General features: G+C 42.9%; 1 protein-coding gene and 1 pseudogene across 7 annotated transcripts in view; one reads left to right on the top strand and one right to left on the bottom strand.

Annotated features, from left to right (window-relative positions):
• Window positions 1–4298, top strand: part of LOC115176487 (glutamate receptor ionotropic, kainate 5) — a 105799-nt gene extending 101501 nt beyond the window's left edge. For 6 of the 7 annotated variants that reach the window (XM_029736519.1, XM_029736521.1, XM_029736520.1 and 3 more), the window contains 4 exons: window positions 318–543; window positions 1053–1181; window positions 1381–1547; window positions 2849–4298. In XM_029736519.1, coding sequence (XP_029592379.1) covers window positions 318–543; window positions 1053–1181; window positions 1381–1547; window positions 2849–3469 — 1143 coding nt within the window. In that variant the 3' untranslated portion in view covers window positions 3470–4298. The remainder of the gene's footprint in view (window positions 1–317; window positions 544–1052; window positions 1182–1380; window positions 1548–2848) is intronic. The other variant, XM_029736525.1, reaches the window with a different exon arrangement.
• Window positions 4299–12020: 7722 nt separating this feature from the next.
• LOC115176463 (NXPE family member 3-like) lies at window positions 12021–25555 on the bottom strand (annotated as a pseudogene).
• Between the last annotated feature and the right edge of the window lie 1321 nt (window positions 25556–26876).

Genomic DNA, 26876 nt, shown 5'->3' on the forward strand with positions numbered 1-26876 from the left:
CACTACCGAAGAGTCCTTCACATCCAACCCACATCTCACCTGTTTTGTTGCATATACAATACTGTATCTAACTGGTTGCTGTTACCTTGACTCAGTGTCTATGCTGTTCCTTAGCATGACATATTGTATGTACACTACCACCTGGCGTTTGATTCAGCTGCATCTGGATATATATATATCTCTCTTTTCATACCCTTCCGTCTCTATCCCTTCCTCTCCCTCCCCTTTCCCTTTCCTACCTCTCCATCTCTTTCCTCCACCCCCCCATCTTCCTCCCTTTCCTCCTTTCTCCCTCCCTCCTTTCTCCCTCCCTCCAGAACTCGCGCTACCAGACATACCAGCGCATGTGGAACTACATGCAGTCCAAGCAGCCCAGTGTGTTTGTGAAGAGCACGGAGGAGGGCATCGCCCGCGTGGTCAACTCTAAATATGCCTTCCTCCTGGAGAGCACCATGAATGAGTACTACCGCAAACTCAACTGTAACCTCACCCAGATAGGTGGTCTGCTGGACACCAAGGGCTACGGCATCGGCATGCCACTGGGTGAGAGAAGGATGGAGGGAGGTATGGGGAGAGAAAAGGATGGGGGGAGAGAGGAAGGGAGGTATGTGGTCAGAGGGATGGAAGGTGGTATGGGGAGAGAGGGATGGAGGTATGGGGGAGAGAGGGATGAAGGGAGGAAGAAAGGGAGGTATAGTAGAGAAAGGGGTGGAGGGAGGTATAGGAGGAGAGAGGAATGATGGGGAAGAGGGATGGAGGGAGGTATGCGGGGAGAAATGAGAGAGAGGGATGGAGGGAGGGGAAAGAGGAGAGATGGAGAGATGGGAAAGAGGAGAGATGGGGGAAAAAGGAGAGATGGGAAAAAGAGAAGAAGAGTGTGTGAGAATGGTGGTGAAATGGAGGGAGGATGGGAGACAGGGAGAGACGGGGGAGTGGTACAACCCACAACATCTGGATGAGAAGGGGAGGAGACCATACACCTTTTAATTCCTCTTCCTCTCCATCTTTAATCCCCTCTTTCTTCTCCTCCCTCTTTCCTTTCGTCCTCCCAGGCTCTCCGTTCAGAGAGGAGATCACTATGGCCATCCTGCACCTGCAGGAGAACAACAGGCTGGAGATCCTGAAGAGGAGGTGGTGGGAGGGAGGACAGTGCCCTAAAGAGGAGGACCACAGAGCCAAGGGTCAGTACACTACTCTGTTTCCAGTGTCTTTGCAGCTTTGTATCTCAACTGATGTCTGTGAGTGTTCTGAATGTACTGTAAAATGGGAGATTACCAGGGTCTGTGGTATTGTGTGTGTAACTGTTCTTGTGTTAAATCAGGGGCATATTGGTGGTACTGTATGTGTGTGTATATTAACCATCATGTCTCTCCTCCACAGGTCTTGGCATGGAGAACATCGGGGGTATCTTCGTGGTGTTGATCTGTGGCCTCATCATCGCTGTGTTCGTGGCCATCATGGAGTTTGTGTGGTCGACGCGCTGCTCTTCAGAGACAGACGAGGTACGCCCTCACTCCTGCCCTCGCCGACACCACAGACCCACCCCAGTAGGTCCCCATGGCAACACACCAACCCTGACTCCCCATCCTCTGCTGTGCAGCGTGTGTGTTTGTTGGGCCGCCTCTGGAACTGTGTGTGTTTGAATATGTGTTCGTCGGGCTGCTTCTTGCACCATTTGTTTGTGTGTATGTTAATCAGTGTGTGTCTAGTCTGTGTGTTTCACTGTTGGGTTTGCTATGTATTGTGCATGGGTGATGAGGGTGGCTATTTTTACACCTAAACCTCAAATGAAGCAGGACAGATTTATCCTGTGAACAGATCAGGGTCCAGTCACATGTTGTGATGTTGTGTGAACGTACCTGTGTTAGCATGCTATAGTATTAGCATTGGTGTGTGATCGCGGGAGGGTATTTTGACTGTGATCAGAAAGTGTTGATGTTTAGTACAGGGTATGGATAAGCCAATATTGTGATGCCAATATTTGCTTGCATAAGAAGCCGTGTGTAATGATTTCCCTGGCATTAAATGTCACGATCTATCTTCTTTTACATGCCTCACATGCTGGTACTCTTCGTTTCCATTCTTGGATCACTCATCTCTCTGTGTGTCTGCCACACCTGTCATTCTGTCAATCAGTGTCTGTTTTCTGATAATGAATACTGTTTCTGTTTGTGTAAGAGTATTATTCATCATTGTTATGATTTTGTAGATTAGAATATTCCATAATGTCTATGTGTCCTTGGTGCATTTTGTTGGAACTTTTTGTGCAAGTGTGTGATGCTGTTGGAATGTTAAGAGGTGTGTGTGTGTGTGTCTGTTTGGGTGTGTTTGTGTTGTTTGTCTACATGCACCTCAGTTTGCGGGCCTGCCTGTTTGTTCATAGTTCATTATGTACCATTATATATTATATATAATGTGTAATGAACACAATTTGTTCTGCTCAGTTGGTTATTTGTATGGATTGTATTAACTCTCTCTGCTCTTTGGATATTCTCCAACCTCTATCCATCTCTACATCTCCCCTCATGATCTCCAAATCATTTCTATTCATTACCACTTTCATTGCCATCCCCCCATTTGTACCTTTCTATACCCTCATTCGGTTCTCCTCTCCTCCTACCATCTCTTTTACTCCACCTCCGCCCTGTTTCTGCTTTCCTTCTCTTTTTTGCTTCCCCTCTTTCTTCCCCCCACCTTCCTACTCTCCCCCTTCCTACTCTCCCCCCTCTATCTCGTTCCCTTTGCCTTCCCTCTTTTTCCCCCGTCTGTCTACTTTGCTTTTGTGGCCCCCTATCTCTCCCTATGCTCCTCTTCCCGTCGTCCCTCTCTCTCTCCTCTGTCCTCTCAGGTGTCTGTCTGTCAGGAGATGCTCACTGAGTTCCGAAACGCCGTCTCCTGTAAGAAGAGTTCCCGTTCCCGTCGTCGCCGCCCCCTGGGCAACTCCGCTGCCCTCCGCCACCCCACCCGCATCGCCCTGGGGGCCCAGCGGCCACTCCGCCTCGTACGGGAGATGCGCCTCAGCAACGGCAAGCTCTACAGTGGCTCGGGACCCCTGACTGGGGGAGCAGGGGGGCCAGGAGGGGGTGTAGGGCCTGGGGGAGGTCCATCAGACATGGGCCCTGGGCCTCAGCGACTCCTGGAGGACCCACTGGGGGCCAACACCACCCCTCCTCACCCGCCCCAGCCGCAGGCCCCCGTGGCGCTCCCTCGCAGCTGCACGCACGTCAGGATCTGCCAGGAGTGCAGGAGGATCCAGAGCCTGAGGTCAGGGATGGGGTCCACAAGGATCCCCCCCTCATCTGCACCCCTGCCGCGCCTGCCCCCTCCTCCTCCACCCTCCTCCTCCAACACAGACAGCGAGGGGGGAGGGGGGTCCAGCCCCCGGCGGCTCCCCCACAGCACCCCTGCACCCTGCCTACCCATACCACCCCCACAGAGCAGCACCGACACAGACCTTCTGGGGAAGTAGGACTAAGACTGACGAACTAGGATGGGCTGGAGGGTATATGGGGGCAAGTTAATGGTGACTTTACTGATGTTTTGAGCTGCTCAGTGACACACTATTCTCTGACCCTCTGTACATTGGCCTCCAGGAGGGAACTACAGGGAGAGAAGGAGGGAGAAAGAGAGAGAGAATCAGAGGGCTCAAAGACGTTGTGAGACGTGTGATGAAGCAATGGAAAGGATATATTTGCACAGATACCAAAAGACACACCCATACAGAAGGAGAAAGAAGGAGAGACTTCCTTTGCTCTCCAGCGCGCTGCCCAGCTGGTTCTGATGTTAGCCCAGTCTGTTCACAGAACCATGCTCTGCTGTGTTCTGGCTTTGTGATTTACTTGAAGATGGCTGCTCGGTTCTTATCTTGACTTACCAGTGGACCAATCAGGACTGAGCTACACTGGATAAAGCAGTTAGGTAGCGCACATAAATTGATGCCAGACCTACTGGTTTCTCTGTTGGTCTCTCTCTGTTCTCCCTGCTCTCTCTCTCCATCGCTCTCTCTCTCCATCGCTCTCTCTCTTTCCCTTTCCATGGTACCACAGACTCATCTAGAGCGGCCAGCTCTTCCTCTCTGGACGGTGACCACTGGAGGAGGAGCCCACGTCAAACCTGGAGGACCTTTAATCTATGTAACATACAACAACAGAAGACTTTAAAACTGACTAGAATTGTATGATTTTCCAGATTTCTTTGTTGTTGTCTTTGTCGTTTGGTTACCATTGTTCTAAGTGGAAGTTACAGAAAAATAAAGACTATATATGTGACTAATGTGGTGGATCACGACACACTATGAAGACAAGACTCCCCTGAGGTTCACTGTGTGGATGGGTGTTTTGTCCATCCGTGGACCCCATAGCTGCTTTTGAAACGACATTGAAGAAAGCAGATTTGGCTGGAAATGAGTTGTAACAAAGTCAGATATGCATAATATAATTGCTGTGGGTGTGTGTGAGTGTGTGCGTGCGCAGAGGTCCGTCCTTACAGCAAGTGAGAGGAACAAATGATCATACCAAGTATACGATAATCAGAGGCTTTGCGATGTGAAATGACTTGTTATCCTGGAGAATACTTGCCAAGCCTTTTCTCCTCTTTACCTCTGTTCATAGCACAGAGAGAGAGGAAGATGAGAGAGGATGAGGAGAGAGAAAAAGGAGAGAGCGATGAAGAGGATTGAGAGAAAGAGAAAAAAATAGGAATGCAACAGAGAGGAACAGAGAGATAAAAGGAGGACTGTATTAGAATGACAAATCCCTAATTGAACTACTTCCATAATGAGATTTTTCCTGATCTGGTAATTCTGGGCAGCATCTTGCTGGGGGCTTGGCCGTGCTGCCGGGAGGCTGGGACTAAAGCTTCCCTGCTCTACATCTCGTTGAACTGGCTGTCTGCAGCACAGACGCCTGCCAGAGCTCCACACAGAGCTCCACACCACCCTGAGCCCTCTCATTACAGCCCGTGGAGCTTTAGATCTGGTAATTATTCCCCTTTAATAACTAATAGCTACACAATGACTACAGAGGAGACTGAGGTCATGGTTTAATGTTATAAAAGTATGACGGGGAATAATGTTACAGGGTTCAAGCCTTTGAGGCTTTCTGCTGCCTCTCTCACACATACACCACAGATCATCACACTGGCAAATATAACCATGCAACCTAAGAAATACAGAATTATTTCTGTGTTCTTCTCTTGGACCCACAGTGCAGCAGTGAGCCAGAGACACACATCTGCATAGGTCACCACTCTAGTCTCAACTCAATGCTGTGAAACCAGTGGATGGCTTTCTTCCAATGCACTTCATTGGCGTCCTTTCCTCATCTCCTTTCCTACACAACAATTGATCTTACAGGGATAGACAGGTGAAAGCACTGGTGCATCTCTAACCGGTCGGTCCTTTCACCTATCAGTGGTGAAGAAGGAAAGGAGATAAGAAAAGGAAGACCTTTGAGTATTGGGATGTATAACAATGTCAGAGGGAGGGAAGGAGGGGTAGCCAAAGGGAATCAGAGGGGTGTCTGTGCTGTGAGGGAAGAGAGTTTACTCAACAAAACAAACAAATCATTTTTGTTAACTTTTCAGTTCTGTTATTTTTTCATATTTCTATACTAGTGCTAAATGGATTATTAAAAGAATGACGTTGAATATTATGATTACATTTGTATTATTATTATTCCTATTGAAGTACGGATCTATAGGAGGAGGATGCTGTTTTGGGGAGATGGGTGGGCAGGGGTGGGTTAATAGAGGTCAGGGGTGATGGGTACGTCCTCTCCATAGCAACCACCTGATGTTAAATCCTATAGACACACAAACTCGTTTGGAATAAAAAAATATTCTAACTGTCCAAGCTGGTATGATGTATCGTCTGTTCCTGCAGTGTTGAAGTGTGTGTCTGTGCATACGTGCATGTGTACGTGGGAACTTGTGTGTTTGTCTGTGTGTGTCTGACAATTTGTCTTTTATTGTATGTTTCTCAGTTTCAGGCTGAGCACCTAAGTATTTTGTGGTATCCATCTTAGCTGGGTCGTTCCACTGGTAGTGTCTTTTGGGTAGTTTAGTAACTATTGATTTCACTTAATTTTAACATTCTGTCAAAAAGAGCACATGTTCAACTTCATAACAAACATGTTTTATCTCCAGAGGTTAAAAGAAGAAAAATGACCATAAAAGTTGACAATTAAAGTAACATGGTTGAATGTAACAGGGTTGATGATTTCATCTTAAACCAGCCAAGCTTGCTGTGTGCAACAGGGAGGTGCAACTGAATGTAAGCTTAACAAAAAAATGTGAACTTGTATTGAAATGTGTATTTATTTACTTACAATATGATGAGAGTTTAAAAGTAGGCACCTCACCCTTTCAAACGTTTATAAAAGATAAACATTTTAGATACTTTTTTGTATGGTTAAGACAGATTAGTGCTAAAATGTTGTTTATTAAACAAATAATTGCCCGACATCTGTTTAATTACTTGAATTCCATTTAGTTAGTTCTTTAGTGGGAAATCAAATCACTCGCGAGAGAAATCAAGTCAAGAATTATGTGGGAGGCTGGGTTGAATGGAGTTGTAGTTTTCATTAAGCATATATTCAACCTTGTTCAGTGCAGAAACGTGGTAATTAACTACAATGACCCTAATCCATTGCACCTGTTGTTTCCGGCTCAAACAGACTGTTGTCACTAGTTACCATTGCCGCTGCATCATAAACCCTACCTAGTTCTAGAATTTATCTTCATAAAATGTGACTTTAAACCTAACCTTTACCACACTGCTAACCTTTTGCCTAACCCTCACCTTAAATCAAGACCAACATTTTTATTTTTGTTTTCATGAATTTGTACAATATAGCCAATTTTGACTTTGTCACTGTGCTATCTCATGGAAACTGACAGAGGCTTATACAGTTTTAAGCATGTTATGTTTTTTATATCTTTATTTTACTAGGCAAGTCAGTTAAGATCAAATTCTTATTTACAATGACAACCTTCTCCGGCCAAACCTGGACGACGCTGGGCCAATTGTGCGCCGCCCTACGCGACTCCCAATCACGGCCAGAAGTGACACAGCGTGGATTCAAACCAGGGACTGTGGTGACGCCTCTTTTAGTGCCTTAAACCGCTGCGCCACTCGGGAGCCGTTAGATACTCACAGATCACACAGGAATGTACACAACACAATGACGAGAGGGATGGAGAAAGTTGGTGAAAGTTTGCTTTATCTAATTTGAAGAACTAGTAAAATGATTTCAGCTCTGGAGCTGCTACTGCCTGAGCAGAGATGAGATGATGACTTTAAGGAATGAAAAACAATATAGTCATCAAATAAATACTAAGTAATATACACAACTAAAATATTTGATTATTTCATAGTAATTTCCTATTTTTGAATTGATGTCTACCCAATGTGGACCTGACAGAAACAAATGGCATATTTTCAATGTTTTGGCAATAGATGTTAATTATTTTTGGCCTTGGAATTTCTGTTAAAAAATAAAATAATTTTAATGTCATTATTTCATAATGCTTTTAATGTTTAAAAACTAAAATTGAAAATCGTGATAATTTTTTCATAATCTAACTGAAACCGAACTGACCTCAAAAAGCACTAATCGCTCAGCACTAATACAGATAAACAGATAATTGGATATTTACACAGTTTTGCATTTAAAGGAAATCAAACAAAAAGAGGTGGGCCTGCACCCCCTATCCCCATCCCATTTCCCCCCATCCCAACTCAGGCAACATGTCACCATTCAATAAATCATTTTTATGAAAACCCACAATAAACATATACTATTGGAATTTTTGTCATGATTTAGTTTAGTTAGAGTGTAGATGTGCAGCATGTGATCCAACTGTTGAATTGAGTTTTATCAAAATGTACACAGATAATGTCACAAGGACATAAATGTGACATTCAAACTCTGTTTGAAAATGGGAGTTTTGTCAAATGTTCCGTAGCGAGAATAAGAGAAATGTGAACGGTTACAGGATCTGAGATGGTTTTGTTTTCTGCAGAAATACCTTCTTGAACATGTTGACTTTCATGCGCCTTAGTTACAACCTTTTATGGGATGCGTAAATATGAGTATTTAACCTCCCTGGGCGAGGTGGGACGCTTGCGTCAACAGCCAGTGGAATCGCGTGCCGCGAAATACAAATACCTCATAAATGCTATAACTTCAATTTCTCAAACATATGACTATTTTACACCATTTTAAAGACAAGACTCTCGTTAATCTAACCACACTGTCCGATTTCAAAACGGCTTTACAGCGAAAGCAAAACATTAGATTATGTCAGGAGAGTACCCTGCCAAAAATAATCACACTTATTTTATAATCACACCATTTTCAAAGCAAGCCTATATGTCACAAAAACCAAAACCACAGCTAAATGCAGCACTAACCTTTGATGATCTTCATCAGATGACACTCCTAGGACATTATGTTATACAATACATGCATGTTTTGTTCAATCAAGTTCATGTTTATATCAAAAACCAGCTTTTTACATTAGCATGTGATGTTCAGAACTAGCATACCCACCGCAAACGTCCGGTGAATTTACTCATGATTAACGTTCACAAAATACATAACAATTATTTTAAGAATTATGGATACAGAACTCCTTTATGCAATCGCGGTGTCATATTTTAAAACAGCTTTTCGGCAAAAGCACATTTTGCAATATTCTGAGTAGATAGCCCGGCCATCATGGCTAGCTAATTTGACACTCACCAAGTTTGGCCCTCACCAAACTCAGATTTACTATGAGAAAAATTGGATTACCTTTGCTGTTCTTCGTCAGAATGCACTCCCAGGACTTCTACTTCAACAACAAATGTTGTTTTGGTTCGAAATAATCCATAGTTATATTGAAATAGCTCCGTTTTGTTCATGCGTTCAGGTAACTATCCGAAGGGTGACAAAAAAATTCAAAATATTCCATTACCGTACTTCGACGCATGTCAAACGCTGTTTAAAATCAATTTTTATGTGATTTTTCTCGTAAAATAGTGATAATATTCCAACCGGGCGACGTTGTATTCATTCAAAGAGAGAAAGAAAAACATGGAGAATTCACATTAACGCGCATCTCCAGTGTCACTGTTCTCAGCCTGACCACTCACAAAATCTCCTGCTGTTTTTCGCCCAGAGACTGGAGAGACGTCATTTCACTTTCTGGCGCCTTCTGAGAGCCAATGGAAGCCTTAGAAAATGTCACGTTACAGCAGAGATGCTGTATTTTTGAAAGAGATGCCCTAGAAGGATAGCAAATTGTCAGACAGGGCACTTCCTGTATGGAATCTTCTCAGGTTTTGGCCTGCCATATGAGTTCTGTTATACTCACAGACACCATTCAAACAGTTTTAGAAACTTTAGAGTGTTTTCTATCCCAATCTACTAATTATATGCATATTCTCGTTTCTGGGCAAGAGTAGTAACCAGTTTAAATCGGGTACGTTTTTTATCCGGCCGTGCAAATACTGCCCCCTAGCCCCAACAGGTAAAAAAAAAATGGTGAGCCTAGTTCAGCCAAGGAGAAAGAACAGAGCTAAACTTGGAGAAAGACACGATCCTTCCTAGCTAATCATAATTGACTGAGATAATGGAGTGGTTGGACATGCTGAGCGATAAGTCCTGATTGGTCTGCCATGTCACAAGCTTCTGTCTATAACAGTATGGGGGCTTCCCTGGTCCATATATTTACTTTACAAAAATATAACGCAACATGTAAAGTGTTGGTCCCATGTTTCATGAGCTGAAATAAAAGATCCCAGAAATGTTCCATACGCAAAAAAAGCTTATTTCTTTCAAATTTTGTGCACCAATTTGTTTACATCCCTGTTAGTGAGCATTTCTCCTTTGCCAAGATAATCCATTTACCTGACAGATGTGGTATATCAAAACGCTGGTTAAACAGTATAGTCATTACACAGGTGCACCTCATGCAGTTTTGTCACACAACACAATGGCACAGATGTCTCAAGTTTTGAGAGAGTATGCAATTGACATGCTGACTGCAGGAAAGTCCACCAGTGTTCATTTCTCTACCATAAGCCGAGGTGTCGTTTTTTAGAATTTGGCAGTACATCCAACTGTACACACAGTACATCCAACTGTACACAACAGCAAACAAAGTGTAACAACTAAATCCCAGGACCACCACATCCGGATAAAATATTGAATTTGGCCTTTTCTATTATAGCCCATAGAAACACATTTAATAACATATTAATAGTTGGCAAAAAGACAGTCAAAAAATAAATCATGAGGAATAATGTTTTGAAGTGTCTGTCCTATATTCAGACCTCATGACTTTTTCCACATTTTGTTATGTTACAGCCTTATTCTAAAAAAAAAAAGGTTTTTAGAAATGTTTGCCAATGTATTAAAAAAAACGTATTTACTTAAGTATTCAGACCCTTTGCTATGAGACTCGAAATTGAGCTTAGGTCAGGTGTAACCCGTTTCCATTGATCATCCTTGAGATTTTTCTGCAACTTGATTGGAGTCAACCTGTGGTAAATTCAATTGATTGGACATGATTTGGAAAGGCACACACCTGTATATATAAGTCCCACAGTTGACCGTGCATGTCAGAGCAATGAAGTCAAAGGAATTGTCCGTAGAGCTCTGAGATAGGATTGTGTCGAGGCACAGATCTGGGGAAGGGTACCGAAAAAATTCTGCAGCATTGAAGGTCCCCAAGAACACAGTGGCCTCCATCAATCTTAAATGGAAGAAGTTTGGAACCACTAAGACTCTTCCTAGAGCTGGCTGCCCGGCCAAACTGAGCAATCGGGGAAGAAGGGCCTTGGTCAGGGAGGTGACCAAGAAATCGATGGTCATTCTAACATAGCTCCAGAGTTCCTCTGTGGAGATGGGAGAACCTTCCAGAAGGACAACCATCTCTGCAGCACTCCACCAATCAGGCTTTTATGGTAGAGGGGCCAGACAGAAGCCACTCCTCAGTAAAAGGCACATGACAGCCCACTTGGAGTTTGCCAAAAGGCACCTAAAGGACTCTCAGACCATGAGAAACAAGATTCTATGGTCTGATGAAACAACGACCCTAAGTACACAGCCAAGACAACGCAGGAGTCTCTGAATGTCCTTGAGTGGCCTAGCCAGAGCTCAGACTTGATCCCGATCTAACATCTCTGGAGAGACCTGAAAATAGCTGTGCAACGTTGCTCCCCATCCAACCTGGCAGAGCTTAAGAGGATCTGCAGAGAAGAAGGGGAGAAACTCCCCAAATACAGGTGTGCCAAGCTTGTACTGTAGATTCATACCATAGAAGACTAGAGGCTGTAACCGCTGCCAAAATTGCTTCAACAAAGTACTGAGTAAAGGTTCTGAATACTTATGTAAAGTTGATATTTTCATTTTGCAAACATTAAAAAAAGCAGTTTTTGCTTTCTCATTATGGGACATTCTGTGTAGATTGATGAGAAAAAACAAACAATTTAATCAATTTTAGAATAAGGATGTAACTTAACAAAATGTGGGAAAGGTCAAGGGGTCTGAACATTTTCCGAATGCACTGTATTAGAAAGCTCATGATTTTAGTTTTTTGTTGTTGACACCCCTTATTTGTTTTTTGGGGGGCATAAAACTACCTCCATACTTCCACTTGTTTGTATGGGTTACCTTCAGATGAGTCCCGTGAAACGTGTCGTAGTCAGAGCAAAACGGAGAACACCATCGTATTCGTGAGAGTCTCCTCTTTCCATAGAGGGGTCATAATAGTTTGTAGGCCAAACCGTTCGGACGCAATAGATGTTTCGTGAGAAGACCAATTTTCAGGAAGTCTCATGGTCTGACAAACACCTCTGTAACTCCAAATAACAGCGTAGCTCAGCCACCTTCCATCGCAGATGCAGAAAGCCAACATAGGCAGATGCGGTGGATTGAGATGCAGCCTGATGGATTTTGAAGGGATTTTTTTATTATGTTACTTAGATTGACACACGGGTGCATCAACAGACTCTTAAGGATGAAGTAGTGAGACTACTTTCTGTTTATGTTCTTGATGATGATAGGGGGTGGGTGGAGGGAATGGGGGAGGTGGTGGGCAAGGGTCATCTCCCCGGTGTCTATCAGCAAAACATCCAGACCCCTGAACATTGCCCAGAGCACCCTGTAGAGCTGCACTGAAAACCAGCGCAACACCACCAGTGTCCCCGAAGCCCGGTCCAGAAGCCGCACCACCGCTCACCAAATGTGGTGTAGTCGGCGAATGTAGACCTGCACAGGGAAGGTGCTGAAATGGAACCATACACTGATAATCACCACAGTGATTAACCCGCCAGTTAGGCCATCCAGCTCATTAGCTACATAGCGCATCTCACTTGTGATAACAGTGTTGAAGCGGATTGGAGGACCGTGACAATGGTACTTCAGCAGGATGTTGTGGGTGCTGTCCACTGCCATGAATGGCCCCACATTCTAAGGACTGTAAAGGTTGAACTCCTTCAGCTCTGTCACAAAGAGGAAGGGAGAGTTGGAAGTTGGACAGACAGAGGAGAGCGTTAGAAAGCACCTGAGGCAGCAGAGAGTGAAAGATGCCGCAGGACTCACCTGGTACTAAGGTGTTGAGGTACTCAAACCAATGTCTGACAGTAGAGTCTCCGTACATGTACACTCCTTGCCCTTCAGAGACTGAGTGGCAGACGAGTCATTAAACTGGCGCATCACACCACCACCCAGCGTTCGCCATGACCCTTGGAAGTAATACCCGGAAGGAGTGATCCTGGTAGACTCTGTCTTCATGCTGCTTCTCTCCACGTCTGCTTTGTCTGAAAGAGGAAAGCAAGCATCTTGTACCAGCTAGCATCATCACTTTACAGGCAATAGAGGTGCTTTCCCACCTTATACTACTGTAGATGCAGTAGTTGGCTTGAATACTGTCCTGCACACCCAGAAACTCTACAGGGTTGAAGTATACAGCCACAAAGCAGAGCAGAGCAGTTAGTAGGCTGGCTAGCTAGTGTTAAAAAGATAAACACACAGTTTTACTGTGGTATCCTCTTGCTCACCTACCTTTTGTCACAGGCAGCACAATGACACTGTCAGACCCTGAAGGATGAATGGGAACTTTGATGTTTACACCACTGAGAAAAAGTGGAGAAATAATCAGATTTCAATGTTAAATAAACACATTGCAGCAAGCAATCTGATACATTGGAAACAAAGTCTGAGAATACATTTCACACACTTTTAAACTCATTCACTTACATACTGTAAAACTCACTAACCTCTGAAAGAGCAATGCCTCCTTGTTCACGAGCAGATGGTTCACATAGGGTCCCCTGGCGTGGTTGATCTGTGTGTCACAGCTCAGCAGCTTGGCCTTGTAGCAGTACCAGGGCTCCCCTGTGTGGGGGTCTGTGTAATTGCACAGCGGCTTCTGGTTTGTCGACAGACACAAGTTACATACAGTTGTCTGGGACAGTTTTCCAGAGCGGAACAGACTCTGAAAGGGAACCCGGTCTGGCCGTTCCTCTCGCATTCATTGTAGAACATGAATTGCCTCACTAAGATGGACCAGTGTCACCTCCACCTGTGCAGACCCCTGCCATAGTAATGGGAAAATGGCAGAGTAGGTCCGATTCCTGTGGTCCAGCACCTGTCCTGCAATGCCTGCCCCCAACTTGGAGGAGTGCAGCCGGGCCAGCAAGATGTCTCCACCATAGCTTTTGGGACGCCCCTGGAAGACATGCATATGGACCAGAGCCTCCAACTGGTCCCCCATGTGCCACTCTCTCCTGCCCCCTGCTGGCAGGAGCACAAAAAGACTGTGTGCAGGGTCACTGGTCTGGTTTAGGGACACATTCACAGAATGGGGCTATGGCTGTGGCCAGGTGATCTCCTCCGGTGTGGGCTCCTGGCTACAGTAGCTCCGGTTGCGGTCCAGAGGAGAAGGGCCATCTGGGAGGAAACCTGAGTGGATGCTGCTTTGGTGCTGTTAGAACATTGACACTGCTTGGCAGTTGAGCTTCTGCTGAGTAAAGAGGAGAGGTCACTATCAGGCATGCTACACTGCACACTAACTTTTGCAGAGCGTGTGACGCTTCCATTAATTTCAATGAAACCTGGACATAAGCAGCACAGCTCTGTGAGAGGCTTGCGCTGTTCAGTGTAAAATTACGAGCTGGTACTATTTTCAAGAATTTGACGCATGACTCACACCCAAGAACACTTGGTAAAGTGGCTTGCATTCTGCTGATGCTGACAAAATCTATGCATCAAGTGTAGCATCTAAAAACCTTCTGTTTTGGTGACTCCCTAGGGGCTCTTAGCAACGTGGGTGTATTTACAGTACATACACTAGCTTTGCTTTCATTTGTATTGGGTTGTACAAAAACAGTCCACAGAAGGCAGAAGTTAAATACATTTCCATTCCAACTTACTGTGCCGATGGGCAGGACTGTTGGTCATTATGAAGGCCGACTTTGAGACAAAATATATAAAGGATCGTATTATTAAACAGATTTTCCAAACATGGGCCTGATGTTTTTTTATTTTATTTTTATTTATTTCACCTTTATTTAACCAGGTAGGCAAGTTGAGAACAAGTTCTCATTTACAATTGCGACCTGGCCAAGATAAAGCAAAGCAGTTCGACAACATACAACAACACAGAGTTACACATGGAGTAAACAACATACAGTCAATAATACAGTAGAAAAAAAAATAAGACTATATACAATGTGAGACCGACTTCCTCTGCTTACCTCATTTCAAAATAAAAGTCCTTCACGTGCGCCATATGTGGACAGAGAGGAAGTGTGTCTACAACAGACCCACATTTGGAAAGTCTGTTTAATAATACGATAAGATAAGAACAAATAGGAATAGCTGATAGGCAGCTGAGAGGCCAGGTGCATTGTTGTGCATGAAAGAACAGTGAAGACATGAAACACACAGCTCAAAAAGCTCCCCTATTGATCTTGTGTAGGGACAATACAATTATCCTACCTGGACTATAGTAGCCTACAACACCACACTGCAATGAATAATTGCATTATTGTTTTCAAGTGAGAACAACATTCTACTCTAGGCTGCAGTGCAAATGTCATTTGAATAATGGCGCAAAAGCCCTGTGATTGGAATGTTTCATTCCATTTGGATCAGTTGTGGGTCTACTCTGGACAATTTATAAGGTCTAGGAAGGCAGAGTCGCAGGACAATAGCAGGCCAGTAGCAGGCCAGTAGCAGGCCAGTCTTGCTGTATTTTTACTTTCTAATACTGAATGTGCTGTCTGTTTCAGATCATCATTCTCCCAAGTCTTCCTATAATCATTTGGCCACATCTGCTCCCGGCTGGCCCAGTTATTCAGAAAAGCTTAACACGCGCTCTCCTAGAGCCTAACACTTCAATATAGCCTAAATATTTATCATTTAACTTTACAAGGCATTACATTTTATATGTGGCATAAACACAACCAGTCACAATGTTTTAATCTGATTAGGCTACATCAATAGTCTCCTGTAGGCATGCGCACATTCATCTAAAATATAATTGCAGCATCCTCAAAATGGCTTGGCATTATCCAGGTTTCCATTCAACCTTTTTATGCAGTAAAGTACCCTACATGTCAGAAAATGTATGTCACTGCATCATGGGAAAGCATGCAGCTTATTAGGCTATAGATGTAATAAGTTATGATTAACTTCACAGGGTGGTGAAAGCGCACAGTGATGAGATTGATGCTCCTTTAAATAAATATGGAAGGTCTTATTCTGGTGACATGATGATCGATGCTTGGCTGCCATTTGACAGATAAACATTATCTAGCACTTTTGTCCATAATAATCTCATCATGTAGTAGGCTATACCTGCACTGTATTTGCAAGCTGTTGGATATAGCGCATGTGTCAATACCAGAGTGGGCACATTCGCTATACCTACGCAATTCTTTGTGTGACAAAACCATCAGTAGGCCTAGAGTTGAAAATGTAATGGAAACTCATTTAACTTGTATCTTTTATTCAGCACATGGGAATTTAACATCAAGTTATTTTTATGTGCACTACGTATTTACACACATACTTTCATCTGCAACATGCAGTGCTGTAAAGTACTTAGGTTAAAATACTTAGCTGGTAATTGTAGCTTTTGGCCGATAAAAAATGAAAAGCCAATAAATAAAATTGTAGGGGACCAAATGGCCCAGGAGAGGCTGTCTATCACAGCCTACACCCCAAATTCGCTCTTCAAAACCATTCTCTCACACCTTGCAGGCACATGAGCCTGCTGCTTAGGAGAGAGAGCAAGAGAGCAGCCTTGGCCTAGGCCACTGTTGATTGTGAAGATGGAGGCCTTTTTCATTGAAGTAAAACAAAAAATTGGAGGAAAAAGAGTATGCCTATAGTGAAAAGCCTACAAGGGGAATTTAATACATGCTGTAATATTTTAGTGGAAGATGAGAAGAACATTGTGAAGGCCAAATGCAGACTACTGTGCAACTCCCTATTCAGGTATGAGGCAATTTTGGAACTTACATTCATTTATAATAATTTGTTTTATAATTATTGTATATCATTGTTATTATTCTAAGCCTATTTATTCATCGAAACGGTTTATTCAAATATGCAAAACCTGTTTTTAATTCTGAGACATTTTCATTGGCTAAATAAAATTGCATCTGTCTTTTTAATTGTGTGCTCCAAATTTAGTTTAAGATAGGTCTGTTGTAAAATAAATAACATTTTTTGTCATTTGTTGGGTGTAGTAGGGACTTGCCTTTTCTGGTAATTGCTGCAATATAGCCTGTTCAAAACTTCTGTAAAGTATTAGGCTCCCGAGTGGTGCAGAGGTCTAAGTCACTACAGACCCCCTGGTTCGAATCCAGGCTGTATCACAACCAGCTGGGATTGGGAACCTATAGGGAGGATGTCAGAGACCACTGCCAGAGACCTGGCACCACAACCAGGAGAACAACCTCACCAAACACACCAGACAGTTGTGAAGGGGCACGACAAAGCCTATTCCCCATCAAGAGACTGAAAAGATTTGGCATGGGTCCTGAGATCCTCAAAAGGTTCTACAGCTGCACCATCGAGAGCATCCTGACTGGTTGCATCACTGCCTGGTATGGCAACTGCTCGGCCTCTGACTGTACTACAGAGGGTAGTGCGTACGGCCCAGTACATCACTGAGGCCAAGCTTCCTTCCATCCAGGACCTCTATACCAGGCGGTGTCAGAGGAAGGCCCTAAAAATTGTCAAAGACTCCAAGCATTGTTGGTAAATGGCTTGTAAGTGTTGTATTCGACGCATGTGATTTGATTTGATAGGGCGGTGCACAATTGGCCCAGCATTGTCCGGGTTTGGCCAGTGTAGGCCATCATTGTAAATAAGAATTTGTTCTTAACGGACTTGCCTAGTTAAATTTAGGTAAAAAAGGTTTTTAATGAATGTAAACCAGTTAGCAATTGTTTTATTTAATTATTTTGAGCCATTTCCTTTGGCCAAATTAAATTGTAAAAAAAAAATCTAAAATGCTACATTTTCTTTCTTATATCTCCAAGATATAGTACAGACACTTTAGAACAAACTTCCTTTGGATTTTTTTGGGGACTATCTGTTGTTTGATGTGGAAATACATTTTCAGCAAATCATTAAAAACATATTTTTTGATACTTCAAGGAGTCTTAACTCAAAATAAAATAGCAAAGTGATTCTTGGTATGACCTTTTTAAAACACTTCCACATATCTTAGACAGATCCCAAAACTGACCAATTCAGGACACCTTTAGTAATATCAAGGTAACTTGACACCATCAGAAAGCTAATATTTTTATCCTGTCTGACAGATAAACCAATTGCAAGACGCCTGGTCCAGGCCCATTTCAGACAACCTTTGAATGAGTAGGGAATGGCTGACAGTGTCAAAGGCCTTGGATAGATCTATAAATATGGCAGCACAGTGATTCCTATGATCTAAGCAATTGAATATATAATTTAAGACACTCATAGCTGCTGAAACAGTACTACTGTATGTCCAGGTCTAAAACCAGGCTGGTACACAATAATATAATTTGAAGTTAAAAAGGTTCTTAGCTGAGAGTTTGCCAGTGAGGCAAGGCAAGATCATTTCTAAACTGTCTGTCCTCGGTTGCAACACTCACTACCGAGTTCCAAACTGCCTCAGCACAAGAACTGTTAGTTGGGAGCTTCATGAAATGGGTTTCCATGTCCGAGCAGCCATGGATCACCATGCGCAATGCCAAGCGTTAGCTGGAGTGGTGTAAAGCTTGCCGCCATTGGCCTCTGGAGCAGTGGAAACGCGTTTGGCAGTCCGACAGACGAATCTGGGTTTTGCGGATGCCAGGAGAATGCTACCTTCACCAATGCATAGTGCCAACTGTAAAGTTTGTTGGAGGAGGAAACATGGTCTGGGGCTGTTTTTCATGGGTCGGGCTAGGCCCCTTAGTTCGATTGAAGGGAAATGCTAATGCTACAGACGATTCTGTGCTTACAACTTTGTGGCAACAGTTTGGGGAAGGCCCTTTCCTGTTTTAGCATGACATTGCCCCAGTGCACAAAGCAAGGCCCATACAAAAATGGTTTGTCGAGATTGGTGTGGAAGAACTTGACTGGCCTGCACAGAGCCCTGACCTCAACCCCATCGAACACCTTTGGGATGAATTGGAACGCTGACTGCGAGCCAGGCCTAATTGCCCAACATCAATACCTGACCTCACTAATGATCTTACGGCTGAATGGAAGCAAGTCTATGCAGCAATGTTCCAACATCTAGTGGAAAGCCTTCCCAGAAGAGTGGAAGCTGTTATAGCAGCAAAGGTGGGACCAACTCCATATTAATGCTCATGATTTTGGAATGAGATATTCGACAAGTAGGTGTACACATACTTTTGGTCAAGCAATTTATCTAGTCATAAGTATTTGGTCAAACCACAGCTAAATGCAGCACTAACCTTTGATGATCTTCATCAGATGACACTCCTAGGACATTATGTTATACAATACATGCATGTTTTGTTCAATCAAGTTCATATTTATATCAAAAACCAGCTTTTTACATTAGCATGTGACGTTCAGAACTAGCATTCCCACCGAACACTTCCGGTGAATTTACTAAATTACTCATGATAAACGTTCACAAAAAACATAACAATTATTTTAAGAATGATAGATACAGAACTCCTTTATGCAATCGCGGTGTCCGATTTTAAAATAGCTTTTCGGTGAAAGCACATTTTGCAATATTCTGAGTAGATAGCCCGGCCATCACAGGCTAGCTATTTTGACACCCACCAAGTTTGGTACTCACCAAACTCAGATTTACTATAAGAAAAATTGGATTACCTTTGCTGTTCTTCGTCAGAATGCACTCTCAGGACTTCTACTTCAACAACAAATGTTGGTTTGGTTCCAAATAATCCATAGTTATATCCAAATAGCGGCGTTTTGTTCGTGCGTTCAAGACACTATCCGAAGGGTAACGAAGGGTGACGCGCCGGTGCGTATCGTGACAAAAAAATTCAAAAATATTCCATTACCGTACTTCGAAGCATGTCAAACGCTGTTTAAAATACATTTTTATGCGATTTTTCTCGTAAAATAGCGATAATATTCCGACCGGGAGACGTCGTTTTCGTTCAAAGACTGAAAATGTAAAATGGACTCTTCATGTGCACGCGCGCACCCGTTTCATTGTTCTCAGATCGACCACTATCCAAATGCGCTACTGTTTTTCAGCCAGGGACTGCAGAGTCATCATTCAACGTTCTGGCGCCTTCTGAGAGCCTATGGGAGCCTTAGAAAGTGTCACGTTACAGCAGAGATCCTCTGTTTTCAATAAAGAGGCTAAAGAAGGCTAAGAAATGGTCAGAGAGGGCACTTCCTGTTTGGAATCTTCTCAGGTTTTGGCCTGCCATATGAGTTCTGTTATACTCAGACACCATTCAAACAGTTTTAGAAACTTTAGGGTGTTTTCTATCCAAATCAAACAATTATATGCATATTGTAGTTTCTGGGCAGGAGTAATAAACAGATTAAATCGGGTACGTTTTTTATCCGGCCGTGAAAATACTGGCCCCTATCCATAACATGTTAAAATGCAAATCAATTTATAAAATTTTTGACATGCGTTTTTCTGGATTTTTTTGTTGTTATTCTGTCTCTCACTGTTCAAATAAACCTACCATTAAAATTATAGACTGATCATTTCTGTGTCAGTGGGCAAACGTACAAAATCAGCAGGGGATCAAATACTTTTTTTCCCTCACTGTACATACACCAAAGCAAAATAATGTTTTTTTTAGACACAACTGCAATTTTTAAGGAGTAGGGCATTGAAGGAGATGGTCTGATGGGAATCAGTGATTTGCCCCCCCCCCCACTTGTGCTATGTCATGACTTACTATTTTTCTTGTTTATCTCATGTCTGTCTCTCACTCTCTACCTGTTCATTCCCCCTCCTTTTCTTCTCTCTCCCTCCCCTTTCTTTCACCCCCTCCACCCTCCACCCTCTCCCCCTACTTTCTACTTTCCATGCCTCCCCATCCTCTCATCTCTCCATCTCCCTCCTCTCTTCCACCTCTGTCTGTTTACTCTCTCTCCCCTCCCTCCATCACCCCCTTCTCTTTCTTTCTCTCCTCCCCCTCCTTCTCTCACTCTCCTTCAGTCCCTGCCTCACCCTCCTCATCTCTCTCTCTCTAGCTCCATCTCCCTCCTCTCTTTACAGACAGGCAGACAGGCAGACAGACAGACAAAGACAGTTTGAAGTTTCAAGTCAATAATTTTTTTGGTTGTTGACCAATATCCTTTAAATAATGATTTCAAGAATTCATAAGCAGGCTTTTAGTTTCTAGAACTGCAAGACCGTTGTGTCCAATGGAGGTCAAAAATGATTTCTGGTCAATTGACTTAAAATGTCATATGCCGGATCATGATGGTCCCAGGTCACAAATGAACCCTTCGAAACCCCTCCATGACCCCCAATTAAGTAATTTCCTGTAATCAGACAGACAGACAGACAGACAGACAGAGACAGACAAGCAGACAGACAGACAGACATGCAGGCAGGCAGACAAATATGCAGGCAGACAGACCAATATCCTCTTAAAAATGTATTCAAGGATTCAGACCAAGGCTCTTAGTTTCTAGAGAGCTGCAAGACCATTGTGTCCAATGGAGGTCAAAAATGATTTCGGGTCAATTGACTTTAAATGTCATATGCCTGGACCCCTGGCCACATTTCTAACCATTCGAAACCGTCCCTATGACTCCCAATTAAGTCCCTTCCTGTGATCGCAGGTAGCTGAAATTCAATGTACAGCCTCCTTGGAACACTCTTTAATGATGCCCTGAACCACCGGAAGCTGAACCTCAACCAGTGTTAATTTTTACACTTAAAAAAAATGGTATCGTCTGATTCATTTTTACTAAAATATCATTAAGTCCTAGTCACATTTTTGTTATTTGAAAAATGATTTAGTTATGTTATTGTCAAAATTATGAAAACAGGGGTCCATTTTAGTAAACTACAGTTGAAGTCTGAAGTTTACATACACCTTAGCCAAATATATTTAAACTCAGTTTTTTGCAATTCCTGAATTAATCCTTGTAAAAATTCCCTGTCTTAGGTCAGTTAGGATCACCACTTTATTTTAAGAATGTGAAATGTCAGAATAATAGTAGAGAAAATTATTTATTTAATCTTATATTTCTTTCATCACATTCCCAGTGGGTCAGAAGTTTACATACACTCAATTAATATTTGGTAGCATTGCCTTTAAATTGTTTATCTTGGGTCAAACGTTTCAGGTAGCCTTCCTCAAGCTTCCCAGCTTCCTTCCTCAAGCCTTCCTCAAGTTGGGTGAATTTTGGCCCATTCCTCCTGACAGAGCTGGTGTAACTGAATCAGGTTTGTAGGCCTCCTTGCTCGCACACACTTTTTCAGTTCTGCCCAGAAATGTTCTATAGGATTGAGGTCAGCGCTTTGTGATGGCCACTCCAATACCTTGACTTTGTTGTCCTTAAGCCATTTTGCCACAACTTTGGAAGTATGCTTTGGGTCATTGCCCATTTGGAAGACCCATTTGCGACCAAGCTTTAACTTCCTGACTGATATCTTGAGATGTTGCTTCAATATATTCACATAATTTTCGATCCTCATGATGCCATCTAGTTTGTGAAGTGCACCAGTCTCTCTTGTAGCAAAGAACCCCCACAACATGAGGCTGCCACACCCGTGCTTCACAGTTGGGATGGTGTTCTTCGGCTTGCAAACCTCCCACTTTTTCCACCAAACATAACAATGTTTATTATGGCCAAACAGTTCTATTTTTGTTTCATCAGACCTGAGGACATTTCTCCAAAAAGTATGATCTTTTGTCCCCATGTGCAGTTGCAAAACATAGTCTGGCTTTTTTAATGGAGGTTTTGGAGCAGTGGCTTCTTCCTTGCTGAGTGGCCTATCAGGTTATGTCGATATAGGACTCATTTTACATTAGATATAAAAATCAGCAAAAAAAGAAATGTCCCTTTTTCAGGACTCTCTTTCAAAGATAATTCGTAAAAATCCAAATAACTTCATAGGTCTTCATTGTAAAGATTTTAAACACGGTTTCCCATGCTTGTTCAATGAACCATAAGCAATTAATGAACATGCACCTGTGGAACGGTCGTTAAGACACTAACAGCTTATAGATGGTAATTAAGGCAATTAAGGTCCCAGTTATGAAAACTTAGGACACTAAAGAGGCCTTTCTACTGACTCTGAAAAACACCAAAAGAAAGATGCCCAGGGTCCCTGCTCATCTGCGTGAACTTGCCTTAAGCATGCTGCAAGGAGGCATGAGGACTGCAGATGTGGCAAGGGCAATAAATTGCAATGTCCATACTGTCAGACGCCTAAGACAGCGCTACAGCGAGACAGGACGGACAGCTGATCGTCCTTGCAGTGGCAGACCATTCGTAACACCTGCACAGGATCTGTACATCTGAACATCACACCTGCGGGACAGGTACAGGATGGCAACAACAACTGCCTGAGTTACACAAGGAATGCACAATCCCTCCATCAGTGCTCAGACCATCCGCAATAGGCTGAGAGAGGCTGGATTGAGGGCTTGTAGGCCTGTTGTAAGGCAGGTCCTCACCAGACATCACCGGAAACAACGTTGCCTATGGGCACAAATCCACCATTTCAGGACCAGACAGGACTGGCAAAAGGTGTTCTTCACTGACGAGTCGCGGTTTTGTCTCACCAGGGGTGATGGTTGGATTCGCGTTTATCGTCGAAGGAATGAGCGTTACACCGAGGCCTGTACTCTGGAGCGTGATCGATTTGGAGGAGGAGGGTCCGTCATGGTCTGGGGCGGTGTGTCACAGCATCATCGAACTGATTTTGTTGTCATTGCAGGTGATCTCAACGCTGTGTGATACAGGGAAGACATCCTCCTCCCTCATGTAGTACCTTTCCTGCAGGCTCATCCTGACATTACCCTCCAGCATGACAAAGTACGTTCATACTGCTCGTTCTGTGCGTGATTTCCTGCAAGACATGAATGTCAGTGTTCTGCCATGGCCAGTGAAGAGCCCGGATCTCAATCCCATTGAGCACGTCTGGGACCTGTCGGATTGGAGGGTGAGGGCTAGGGCCATTCCCCCCCAGAAATGTCCGGAAACTTGCAGGTGCCTTGGTGGAAGAGTGGGGTAACATCTCACAGCAAGAACTGGCAATACTGGTGCAGTCCATGTGGAGGAGATGCACTGCAGTACTTAATGCAGCTGGTGGCCACACCAGATACTGACTGTTACTTTTGATTTTGACTCCCCCTTTGTTCAGGGACACATTATTCAATTTCTGTTAGTCACATGTCTGTGGAACTTGATCAGTTTATGTCTCAGTTGTTGAATCTTATGTTCATAGAAATATTTAAACATGTTAAGTTTGCTGAAAATAAATAAAGTTGACAGTGAGAGGACGTTTCTTTTTTTGCTGAGTTTAGATACCTTTGTACCTTTTTCCTCCAGCATCTTCACAAGGTCCTTTGCACTGGGATTGATTTGCACTTTTCACACCAAAGTACGTTCATCTCTAGGAGACAGAATGAGTCTCCTTCCTGAGCGGTATGACGGCTGCGTGGTCCCATGGTGTTCATACTTGCGTACTATTGTTTGTACAGATGAACGTGGTACCTTCAGGCATTTGGAAATTTGTCCCAAGGATGAACCAGACTTGTGGAGGTCTACAATTGTTTTCTTCTGAGGTCTTGACTGATTTCTTTTGATTTTGCCATGATGTCAAGCAAAGTGGCACTGAGGTAGGCATTGAAGGTAGGCCTTGAAATACATCCACAGGTACACCTCCAATTGACTCAAATGATGTCAATTAGCCTATCAGAAGCTTCTAAAGCCATGACAGCATTTTATGGAATTTTCCAAGCTGTTTAAAGACACAGTAAACTTAGTGTATGTAAACGTCTGACCCACTGGAATTGTGATACAGTGAAATAATATGTCTGTAAACAATTGTTGGAAAAATTACTTGTTTCATGCACAAAGTAGATGTCCTAACCGACTTGCCAAAACTATAGCTTGTTATTAACAAGAAATTTGTGGAGTGGTTGAAAAACTAGTTTTAATGACTCCAACTTAAGTTTATGTAAACTTCCGACTTCAACTGTATGATTGATTGTGTTACTTACTGTAGTTAGTTAGTTGTGCTGTTGTTTCTTACCGCTTATGTGTTGGCTCTTTCTCTTTGTATAGAAAAAAAATACTTTATGAAGTTGATGTCCTGTCCTCTGTAATTCGAAGCTGTCTGTTTGAAGAGCATTCAGGTTTCCTTCTTCTATGATATCATGGCGGTCTGCAAACAATCGTTTAAGTGCATGCTTCAGGTTTCCTTTACATCCATAGAGGTAGATAAAAGGCACACTTGGACCAAAACCTGTTTTAGAAATGGGCAGCACTACTGAGGGCTTTCACCATTTTAAAGTATTCAGTTGGGTGGGATTAGCTATCCCATCCAGGTCAGCAGGAGGGGTCAGCCAATGAATGATACTCCTGGGAAAACATTCCATACAGTGAGGTGGCAGTAAATCACCTGTTGAGACTATACACACTCCAGCACAGTAGGTGATGGTATGCACCTTTTTAGTTTATTTCTGAACTGCCCACACATTCATAGAAGTAGAAGAAATTGACTACTCTACAATGGAGATGGCTCCCAATGGCGCTGCCCATGCTGTCACAGAAGACATTACAAGGATAGGAGTACCATCTTTCCATATCTATGTTAACAACCCACTGTGCATGAAAGATATGTTAATCATTACCCTGCTAATGGCAGATAAATATTGACCTCCATACTGTAAGTGCACTTTGTGAATGTATTCTCATACCTTTTGTTTGCTGACAATCTTCTCCACCTTGGCGTCCTTGGCAGTCTCTAGGGCTGGCGTGGATGTCAAAGGGTACTCGGTGGCAAGGTCCTGAACCAGCTGCACGTGCCCTGGTTTCAACAGAAACTGTATTTTTTGTATTTGTGTGTCTGAAAGCATGTCTTCTATCGAATGTTTATCTGTTTCAGACTGACTACCTATTTATTTGTGATCCCTCTTACGTGGTAATTATTTGGATAGTTTAGCGTGTATTCTGCATGACCAACATGATGTAGACAGAAAGATAATGAACGAATATTTTCAAAATTTCATTTGAGGCTTTTATTGAACAACAATAACCAATAACCATAAACCCAAGCTCTTGCTCTAAAACATTCAAGTTCCAAAATCTCAAATTAAATTAGCATTTGAAGAGTTTCATTTCAAAATGCTATATATCAATATTACACAATGTTGGTAAATTAGCTTCTATTGTTTAAAGAACATTTGAAGGAGGTTGGTGTTTTTTCACCATCTAATCGTAGCATGGGGTTGTTCAGTGACAAATGTATTTGTTTGATTCACAAAACCAGGACAATAAAAGACCATGACCGTGTCCTATACTTGCGTCCTAAATAGTTGGCCATTTGAAGAGCTAAAAAAATAAAAGTTGAATAGTATGCGACATCTCTTGACACGTTGATGAAAATAATTATGGCCTCTAAACCTTCAAGATGCATACTGGACCCTATTCCAACTAAACTACTGAAAGAGCTGCTTCCTGTGCTTGGCCCTCCTATGTTGAACATAATACACGGCTCTATCCCCGGATGTGTACCAAACTCACTAAAAGTGGCAGTAATAAAGCCTCTCTTGAAAAAGCCAAACCTTGACCCAGAAAATATATATTTTTTAAATATACTGAATTTCTCATTTCTCTCAAAAAATGTTGAAAAAAGCTGTTGCGCATCAACTCACTGCCTTCCTGAAGACAAACAATGTATATGAAACGCTTCAGTCTGGTTTTAGACCCCATCATAGCACTGAGACTGCACTTGTGAAGGTGGTAAATGACCTTTTAATGGCGTCAGACCAAGGCTCTGCATCTGTCCTCTTGCTCCTAGATCTTAGTGCTGCTTTTGATACCATCGATCACCACATTCTTTTGGAGAGATTGGAAACACAAATTGGTCTACACGGACAAGTTCTGGCCTGGTTTAGATTTTATCTGTTGGAAAGATATCAGTTTGTCTCTTTGGATGGTGTCACCGTTGTCGAAAGGAGAAGCGGACCAAAGTGCAGCGTGTGTGTCGTTCCACATTTCATTTATACTGTGAAACTATGCAATACATAAATAAACTGAATGACCAAAAAACAACAAACCATGACCTAGAGGTGAAACGTACACTACTCAAAATTAATCTCCCACAAACCCAGGTGGGACAAACACCAACTTAAATATGACCTCCAATTAGAGACAATGATGACCAGCTGCCTCTAA

Source organism: Salmo trutta, chromosome 37 (genome assembly GCF_901001165.1).
Source record: "Salmo trutta chromosome 37, fSalTru1.1, whole genome shotgun sequence".
Classification (NCBI taxonomy): Eukaryota; Metazoa; Chordata; class Actinopteri; order Salmoniformes; family Salmonidae; genus Salmo; species Salmo trutta.